General features: G+C 42.8%; 1 protein-coding gene across 5 annotated transcripts in view; it reads left to right on the top strand.

The window, feature by feature from the left end:
* Nucleotides 1–2511: 2511 nt before the first annotated feature.
* The window catches only part of LOC309386160 (cytochrome P450 2K1-like), a 42068-nt gene continuing 34095 nt past the window's right edge, over nt 2512–10484 (top strand). For 2 of the 5 annotated variants that reach the window (XR_014174358.1, XM_081941225.1), the window contains exons 1-2: nt 6721–7123; nt 9809–9971. Coding sequence is in view for 3 of the 5 variants with exons in the window: in XM_081941225.1 (XP_081797351.1) it covers nt 6941–7123; nt 9809–9971 (346 nt within the window). In the remaining 2 variants the exon portion in view is untranslated. Of the gene's footprint in view, nt 2618–6404; nt 7124–9808; nt 9972–10484 lie in introns of those variants that run through there. The other 3 variants (XM_081941226.1, XM_081941227.1, XM_081941228.1) reach the window with 3 other exon arrangements.

The following is a 10484-nucleotide window of genomic DNA, read 5'->3' as shown; positions in this document are numbered from 1 at the left end:
ACATATGCTATATACATACATAAATATGTAGCAGAAAGAAGAAACTTGAGAGTTCACAAGATTGATGCTATATGGAATAAAACTGTGATGGAATCTAGATATTCTGCTTTGGATGCCACGAAGTGTCCTTTCAGAAGGTTGTGGAGAGGATGTGTAGTGTCCCAGATAATTCTGTGGACTCTGCTCAAGCATCGCTATGTGCTATATCCTAGATAGAAGGGAGTGAACTGCCAGTGATATTTTCTACCATCCTCACCACTCTCTGCACTGCCTTCCTGTCTGAAACACTAATGCTTCCAAACTAGACAGTAATGCAATATGACAGGATGCTCTTGATCATCCTCTATAGAAAGTGGTAAGGACAGGGGAAGGAAGATGAATTTTCTCATGCAATGCTAAAAATGCAGATACTGCTATGCCCTCTTCACCAGTGTCTCATTGGTGAGCGACCAAGCTAGTCTCCTCATTAGCTGCACACCCAGAAATTTGATGCTGCTAACCACTTCCAATGTGAATCATTAATACATAGAGGTATCTTTCTATTCTTCTTTAGTTTGCATTAATTTTGCTCTAATTGTAAACTTTAAGAAAAATTACTATTAAACATATTTGTTGATAAGCAATAATGTGGACGTGATGATCTCAGGCTGAGTCTGAGGGAGGGGTCAAACTCATCATCAATCATGAATCCCTTTGTGACCACAAGTGATCAAAGTCCAGCCACTTTGATTCCTTTGACTATTATCTACCACTAATTTGTGTCCACTGTTCAGATTCTTGTAGAGAGCTTAAGTTTGGCATGAATCTTTGTACTTGTTTGAATTGCCTGGGCTTTTGGATCTCCCTGGTGCTTGACATTAATCTGAACTAATCTTCTTCACCAAAAATGTTATGGACTACCTAAGCCATGATTTCAGATCTTAGAGCTCCAGCAATAGCAGACAAGCCAGATTTACACTCTATCAGCAGACACCAAGAACTTCATGCCAGATGACCTCTCTTGCAAACCTGAATATTATCTTACTCCACAGACTCCAGAACCAACAACAATCCTACAACCTTTGAATTTCCAGCTGCACCAATCACCACCAAGAAGTTGGGAGCTGCCCAACTATACCAGGATTTAATCACTAGGAAAAAGACTCAGCAAAAAGTAGATCATGTCTCACAGGCCAGGACAGAGGGCCTCAAGGAACCCCGAGCAGATATTATAATCCCATTTGCTAGGCAAGGAGGTATCCTGAAACACAGAGGGAGAATAGTGGTCCCCCCCCCCATACAGGTCAGAGGTAATGCAGATTTGCCATAAAAATGAAACAGCAGGGAATTGGGGGAGGGAATGTTCAACACTCTGCATAGAACCTAAAGAGACTTTTGGTGGCCTAGGATGGCTGCAGACATCAAAAAATATGTGGACCCTTGCCACATGATGAAGGAGGGTCAAATTCCTCCATCAGAATTCTTCAGGACTTTTGCAACTGCTGCCAATGCCTCCCATCCTTGGCATACAATCTCTCTGGATTTCATTACTGGTTTATTGCTTATAAGACTTCACCACCATTCTGATAGTGGTAGATCCTTTCATCAAGATGCCAAAGACACAGCCCAGGTTTTCCTGGACCATGTCTTTCACTATCATAGAATGGTCTCAGACAGAAGGATGCAATTTCAATCTAGATTTTTCCAGTTACTAAATGTCAAGGTCACCCCCTCCTGAGCTCACCAACCTGAATGAATAGGGAAGTTGAAAAAAATGAACCTCCAACAGTGCTTGAGGTGCTGCTGTACCTAAGGTGAAGACAACTGACTATCATTGTTGCCATTTGAAGAATTTTCATACAACAATTCACTGCATTCACCATCTTCGGATATAATTTTTTTATTTTTCCTTTTCATATACATTCACAAATATACATTCTTGTAAATACTATTAATATGTATCTATTAATATTAACATTTATCACTATCTTCTTATAAATATAGAAAACACTGTTGGGGTCTCTTTCTTGCCACCCCGTATCTCCATCTTGTTTTGCAACAAGCCTACTCCTTCCTTCTTCTCAACCTCCCTTCTCTACCTTCTTCTTTCCTTCTCTCCTTCCTCTTTTCTTCTTCCCCTCTCTTTACCCCATTCCTCCTTTCTTCTTCTCCTTCTTCTCCTCTCCTACTCTTCCTTCCCCTTCCTTACTTCCTCTACCCTTTCTTCCTTTCCCTCCTCATCCTCCCCCCTTTCCGTTGTTGTCCTTACTTCTTTTCTTTCTCTAATGGATTCTTGGGGTGGCATTCCAATGATCCCGACTTCATATTTACATTAAAAAAAAAATTCTCCTCAACATTTTACTTCCCAGTAATAAATCCACTTTCCTTACACTTTCTCTAATCTTGGCTCATTTTTCCCAATTATCTCTTTAACCTCTTTCAATTCTTCTTCCACTTTTTCCATTCTCTCATCCACTTTGTTTATTATTTCCTTAAGATCTTCAGGCATAGTCTGTAGCATACTCTTTAATTCTATAGTGGTTTTATCTTGTTGTGTTGTCTTATTTTATGACTTTTGTGTTGTAGGGCTAGAAGATGTTGTTGCTGATAATGAATATGGTGTTATTTTCTTCATCTGGTAATTTATTTTTATAATCCAAATACCAAGGGAATTTGTAATGCAAATTTAGAATCCTGGAAATCATCACACCAAAGCACTTCTTATCTCCAAATGTTCCAAATTCACCTGTTTCAAATCAAATAACCAAAACTTTGGGTTCTTGTTACCCTAATCCAATTATATTTTTTCCACCAGAATTTTTCCCTCATCAAACAGTGGGGTGTTACAATTAAAATATAGCGTGAAATCCAAAAGCAAATTGTGTAAAAAGTAGAAGAAAAAGCAAAAAAAAAGAGGGGGGGAGGACAACAATTAAAAAATAAAAATAAATTGTTAATCCACCTTGTTCCCTCCAGCTCTAGTAGAAAAAAACAAGTGAGTGGAGAGAGAAAAGAAAAAAAAACAAAGGAAAAATTAGCTTTAAAAAGGTGTCTATCAAAAAGTAAATCCAAGTAAAAAAAAAGAAATCCGAATGAAAGCAAAAACCCCACAGTTCCAAGACTCCAAAATTATAGATAAAAAAGCAAAGGAAGAAAAAAGAAAAACAAAAGATAAGCACACAGCTGGTGTTTCTTCTTTAGGAGACTATTGTTATCACCACTCTGTTTACCAAGTCTTTAGACATTGTGTAAGATCTGTGGTGGGCAACCTTTTTTTTCAACTGAGCCAAATCTCGCCAAAACCATGATTGAAATTTATTTTGAGAGCCACATTTTTAAAACCGAAAATACATAGGATGGTACACTGTTTTTAGTTTCAATAAGTTTTTATTGAGAATATTCTGCATGCAAGTATCCACATAGGTCGGGAGGATACAAATAACACAACTAATAAAACAAAAACTTTAGAACGATATTATTTATCGATAACGTTAAATTCCGTAAAATTTGCCTTACAATGTAGAGAAAATTACATTCTGACAATGACTGACAGTCACAACCACTAATGTGAACATTGGCCTTGCATTTCCTTGGATAGTTTGAGTAAGTCAGGTTTGTATGTTGTTGCTTTTAATTTCATCTCTCTCTCCCACTTTCTTTCTTTTCTTCTTTTTCTTTCTCTCTCTCTCTCTGGCTCTTTGTCTCTCTCTCCCTCCCTCCCTCTCTGTCTCCCTCTGTCATTTTCTCTGGGTGTCTATCTGTCTGTCTCTCTCTCTGTATCTCTGTCTCTCTCTCCTCCTTCCCCCATCTCTGTCACTCTCTGTGTGTGTCTGTCTGTCTGTCTCTCACTCACTCTGTGTGTGTGTGTGTGTGTGTGTGTCTGTCTCTGTCTCTCCCTCTGTCTCTCTCCCCTCCCTTCCTCTCTCGCTGTCACTCTGTGTATGTGGGTGTGTCTGTCTCTCACTCATTCACTTAATCACTCACTCTGTGTGTGTCTCTCTCTCTGTCTGTCTATCTTTCTCTCCCTCCCTCCCCCTCTCTGTCTCTCTCTGTCTGTGTCTGTGTGTTTGTGTGTGTGTGTCTGTCAGTCTCTCTCTGATTCCCTCCCTCACTCCCTCTCTCTATTCCTCTCTCTGTCTGTCTGTCTCACTCACTCACTCACACACACACACACTGTGGTCACCTTGTTGAGTGTTCCAATCACATTTGAAACACTCAACAACTGGCCTGCATTTTGGTCCTATGACTGCAGAATGCTGCAAAATACCATAAATGCAGGCCAGTTGTTGAGTGTTTCAAATGTAATTGGAACACTCAACAAGGTGACCACAGTGTGTGTGTGTGTGTGAGTGAGACAGACAGACAGACAGAGAGAGGAACAGAGAGAGGGAGTGAGAGAGGGAATCAGAGAGAGACTGACAGAGTCTGACAGAATCAGAGACGTACTTTTAACTACCTGGCAGCAGCGTTTTGCCTTGGGGGGCTCCTCAGAACATCCGAAGACTTCGGAGGGAAGCTTACAGCCCTCCCTCGGAACGCTTCAGAGGGAAACTTCTGCAAAAGCCCGGGCGAGTGACAACAAGTTACGAAGTCTCAGAGGCTGTAATTTTCCGAGCTGTGCGCGCGCGCCTGTTTTCCACGGCGTGGAGCAGCGGCGACATTCTGCACGGCGAGCGATGATTCCGGGGGCCATCCGGGAAGATGAGGAATGCGAGGGGGGACCCTGCCCCCCCACTGATGGCCCCTGGAATCATCGCTCGCCGCGCAGAATCTTGCCGCTGCTCCACACCGTGGAAAACAGGCGCGCCCGTACAGCTCAGCAAATTACAGCCTGGGAGACTTCGTAACGGCGGGAACTTCTTGTCACCCGCCCGGGCTTTTGCAGAAGCTTCCCTCCAAAGCCCGAGAGGAGGGAGGGGAGTGGGCGCCCGGTACACAGAAGAGCTGCATTAAAGGGTGTAAAGAGCCGCATGTGGCTCACGAGCCGCGGCTTGCCGACCACTGTCTAAGATCATTCCCTTCCAATCTCCTTTATTCTTTGGCTGGTATATTTCCTCTAGTACCACTAGATGGCACTATCGGTTCTTCCCACTGTTCAGTTAGTGGAATTAAAGGAAGAGAAAAAAAAAACCCAAAAGCAAATCTCAGAATTTCAAGCCTAGAATTTTTCAGTATAGGAGTATGAAAGTTTCAATAAAAATCAACTCTGTCCAAACTGCTTTCCATTATCAGATCAATCCTCAAAAACATTTAATAAGTCATTTATTTATTTTGGCATTCACTTCTTTGCTGCTACTTCTGAAGGTGGAGAGATAGTAAATCCATTTCCCTTTGCCATTCTTTTTCTAATGTTCTTCAATCAGGGAGTAAACCCTAACTCTAACCCTAACTTGCCCCAACTTTGACAGCTCGCAATGGCTGTCTTCCTTGCTGCCGAGTCGTGGGATATTGCTGACACTCCAGGGGGTTTGCGGCACCCCAATTCATCTCTGCACATGCCCCCATTCCTCACTGTCCTTACAAAACAGTTCAAACCCCATACGGGATCCCCAAAACAGCAGGAATATTGCCGCTTCTCTGGAGCCCCGAAGTTTGTGTGTGTATCGCTGCGATGCTGGCCATGCCTTCTGAACTCACCAACTTCAATGACAACATTTCAATCCATGTATGGCACACATCCTAAACTATTATTAGACCATCCTGCACTAAATTCAATTCCTCCAGGGGCAGACACAACATACAGGAATAACTTGCTACCCAATGCCCATGAGCAGGAGGTCCCACCCATAGGAGTGGGAGACAAAGCTTGATTCTCTACCAAGATTTTAGCCACTTCAAGACCTTCCAAGAAGCTAGACCCTACATTTGTGGGACCATTCAATGTTCTCTGACAAATCAAGTATTCTTCCACCTCATATTACCATGTTCAATGAAGGTGCATCCAATATTTCATCGAGCATTCCTCTTCAGAGATACTTCCCCTAGCACAATATGACAATGGAATACTTGGGAGTCCACGCCTTTCATAATGGGGAGCAAACACAAATCCCTTGATTGATTCCATCTAGAATATTTTCTGGAGTTTACTGGAAGAATTGGTGAACTGGCAGCTGGTGGATTCAATTGGCAAGCCCAATTCATCAAGTAGCAAAAGCAATGATACTTTTTCAGCATGTAAAATTTCAGCATGAAATGAAGGGTTTTAACAATGTGACAGGAATCATGTACAACAGATCTTCCAGTCCTCAAATACAGAAAAGCCTCCATAACCTTCAATACTGCTGTCCCACAAGTAACGGAAACATCTGTCACAGAAATCTGCTTGGCCTGAATAAGAGATCAGTCAGAAAATTAAAATATTTCCCTCTTCTTACTGACCTGAGAGACATAGAAATTGTTTGACACTATGGGAAAACATTAGCTGAATTGTTTCTCCTTTAGTAATGATTAATTTGATTTCATTTCCTTATCTATGTATATATGCATTTATTTATCAGACATACATACATACATACATACATACATACATACATACATACATACATAATTGTCTTTAACTAAAAAGTAAAATATTTATTCCAGAAGGTACTGTTAGATATTGCTTACAGGCATGAAGATTTTGCAATTCGTCCTGTATTCCATAATTTTAATAGATTATTTATATACTTTATATTGATCTAAAAACCTGGGTTGTTATGTAATACAAATAAATGAAAATGGTTTGGTATGTTTTTGAAGATTGCACTATTTGTGTAACATGTGCCAGGAAAAAATCAAATTCCTGTTGGGGAAAAAAACAAGGGCAAAGTACAAAAGTTGTTTATCAAACAGAGCAGTCTGAGGATTCAGTAGAAAGAGTAGCTGGGCTCTGCCTACTGCATTGCTTTCAAATACATGCTGGAATCATTTCAGTTTTCAAAATCCCTTGCAATTTTTACTGAAGACTGCTTATTAAAAGGAAATGGGTTTGATTGGAGTAATTTTAATTGTACTGCTATTTATTCTTGCAATTATGTTCCTTTTGAAAAGGGGCAGTTCCAGGAATAAGAGCTCCCCCAATCTCCCCCCGGGGCCCAGGACTATACCCATTTTGGGAAATCTGCATATGATGGACCTGAAGAGGCCTGACAAAACAATGATAGAGGTAAAGCCTGATAATGGACAAGTCTCTTTACCATTTTTTGCCAAAACTTGTTGGGATGGGACAAAAACCTAATAACTTGTTTGGGTAAATCTGATGTGCTCCCGGATGGTGTTTATGGTATATGGAAATGTTCAAAAAGTGTAGATTTCACTGGTGTCATAATGCATTTAAATATTCTGAAAGCATTATTTCAAGAAAATCTATTTGTTAATCAATGTTAAATGTTGTAATTGAATAAATAATTTTCTGATTATTTAGATTTGCAGAAATGTTCAAATCCAAAGAACCCTTTGAGGAAATATAAATTCTCTTAAGCTTGAATGACTGGATCAGGGGTGGGTTTCAAAAATGTTTATTGGTGGTTCGGTGGGTGTGGCTAGGTGGAAGGGCATGTGGTGGGTGTGGCCAACTTGACATCACTCACACAGTCAGATGACCCCACCATCACCAAGCTACACCCACCAAAATGGTGGCAAAATTTTTTGACAAGGGGGTGGGGCTCTTCGCTGTCTCATGGACAGTGCTGCGGGCGAGCCTAGCAGCTTGCTCTTGAAGTGGCGGCTGTGGCCGATGGGCTTGGCCCTGGGCGCTTGCTTCATCTACCCGGGACGCTCTGTCTGCCTGGAAGACCCCCCCCCCCCGCTGGGCCAAGCCAGGAGGCCTTCCTGGTGATGGGAAGTTGGTTGTGGTGGTGCCTCCTCCAGCCCAGGTGGGTGACTTTGTGCCTAGGCTTCGGGGCTCCCAGAGCAGCCCGTGTGGCTCCAGCTACCCCCAGGCTGGTGGAGCACCCATAACCGCCCTCCCATTCACCAGGAAGACTGCTGGCACTGCCAAGTTCCTCCAGGTGATGGGGAGCCATGCTTGGCTGGGCAGGGGGGTCGTGAGGCTTCAGGCCCAGAACAGGCAAGCATGGCCGCCCCACCAAGAGGAGTGCTTGCCTCTGTTGCCTCCAAAGGTGGCAGATAGTGGCAGGGGCTGCTGCTGCAGGTGCGAATGGAAAGCGCTGGGCATTGGGGGATGCACTTCTGCCTTGTAAAAGTTCCCTGGCTTCATCAAGTAGCTAAAGTGCACCACGGCACATGGTCAGAGTCCGGTGGGGATCCAGTGGCAGCACTCGAGATTGGAATGGGCTGGCTGGGCTGGCTGAGTCATCCTGGGCCAGCTATTTATACCCACCAACCAATGGGCATCCTGTAGCGACTGCCTCCTCCCTGGCCTGACAGTTCCTCTCTGTTCGACAGAGAGGTGAGCGTCCCTGCCTGGTTTGCAGCGGCACCGAGAAAGCTGCAAGCCTAAAGGAATCCTTGCTCCCATGTATAAGCTGGGATCTCTTTACCCCTTGGCTGGGACCTCCTGGGTGTCAACCACCCCAATGGAGCCCCTCAGCCTGCTCTTCTGAAAGCCAGGTGGGGCATAAAAGTGCTCAGGGGAAGGAACTGAGTGTTTCTCCTCCTTGCCAGATTGTCCCTCCCGCACATTCAGTGTACTCCACTCCACCATGCAAGGGTGCACACACCCTCAGAGTTGCCGAAACAAGTGGGAGGAAGGCAGCCCCTCTGGGTGTGAGGGGATCTAATTCCATCAATGGTTTGTTTTCTTACCTCTAGGCGCTATGCTGGCTTTGTCCTTAAATGCTGCTGCTCCATGCCTTTTGATCTTTCTTGGGCACAGAGAAAAGCTACCCTTCTGCCTGCTGCTAAACCTGGAAGCCAAGAGGCTTCTGTTCCATGCAGCCACTGGTGCAGGGTGCTGAAAAGACCTCCTATCATTGCTGCCATCTTCGCGCATGCATAGTATTCCTCTTACCAGCTGGAGGACTTTTTGGTGCCCTGTGGGCAGTGGCTGGGTGGAAAAGAAGACTCTAATCCTCCAGCACTCAAAGAGGTGCTGAGAGCTTCCCAGCTCTAGTCAGGTAGCCATTCGATGGATGCGAGTTGGTGAATGAGTGGAAACTGGGGGACTGTTTTGGGGGCATGGCCTGCCTACTAGTACTACCAGTTTGGAGAGCCAGCCCCAATTTTTTGGCCGAAAGTGGTCCAAACCAGTAGTAACCCATCTCTGGACTAGATATGTATTTAGAGACACTCCCATGTTTGCACATTTTAAGCAGAATTATAAGTCATTAAATTGATTTCTACAGTGACCATTACATAACAATAAGTAATGGGTGGAAACTTGTTAAACAGAGACATAATCTAGACATTAGGACATATTTTCTGACAGTGAGAACAATTAATCAATGGAATAGCTTGTCTCTTGGAGTGGTGGATACAAAAATATACTGGACAACAATTTGACTGGGATGTTATAAGACTCCTGCCTTGAATAGAGGGTTGAAACAGAAGACCTCCAAGGTCCCTTCCAGCCCTATGAGTCTATGATTCATAGTATGTCCTGCACAGATTATGTTGTTCCAACATATTAGAAATCTTTTCTCAACTTGACAAGCATTTCTATTGTGAGGTTCTTTTATTATATAAGCATTTTAAATGCTAAATGTAGAGCATATCAAAAAATTTTAAAAAATATAAAGAATATACCATCACAATTCTCAAGAACAGAAAAAGGAAATAACATTATATGTGCCTCCTAATTTTGACATTTAGTTTCTTAAACATATTCTACATATGTGATTCTAATTATTGATTAAAATTGTCTCTTTGATTCCCTTCTGCTGAATTCCAGTGGTCAAAAGAATACGGTCCCATTTTCCGCATCAAACTGGGATTCCAGGAGATGGTAGTGCTAACTGGTTATGAGACGGTGAAAGAGGCTCTAGTGAACCAGGCTGATGCATTTGCAGATAGGCCTTTTATTCCCATTTTTGAAGATGCAACAAAAGGGTTTGGTGAGTTATTTCCCTCTGGATTATAGGTGACAAACCTTTCAGATGTGTGATCAGTACAGATTTTTTTTCATTTGAGGCTTGCAGCAGAAAAATCTCAGGTGAGTGAAATAGCTTCAGCAAATCCAACTGGGTTGAAAATCCAACTAAAACCTTTCTTGTGCCACTGTGACTTTGTCCCACAGTGCCAATGGAGGTAACTGGCAAATAAAAAGCTGTGTCAATATTGCATCAAGCCCCTGAGCTTCACATGCTGCTCACCATTGCATTTCATTCTGCATATTGGCAAATTTGGGGGTGGGGGATGGGTGTTTGAAGAATTCCATAGGAAGGATTTCTGCCTGTCTCTCTCCTCATATCCATTGTTATACAAACTTTTTCTTTGTGCAATGTTTTTGCCAGTGGTGAATTTCTGAATCCTTAAAGCATGAAATCTTCCATCTTTGTTGGAGGGAAGGTGGAGTATCACAGGACATGAAGGATGCAAATATCATCACACTGTATAAAAACAAAGGC

Source organism: Natrix helvetica (assembly GCF_964273705.1).
Source record: "Natrix helvetica genome assembly, chromosome: 2".
Lineage (NCBI taxonomy): Eukaryota > Metazoa > Chordata > Lepidosauria > Squamata > Natricidae > Natrix > Natrix helvetica.
The sequence above is the reverse complement of the archived record's forward strand: the minus strand, read 5'-3'. Positions and strand labels throughout refer to the sequence as shown.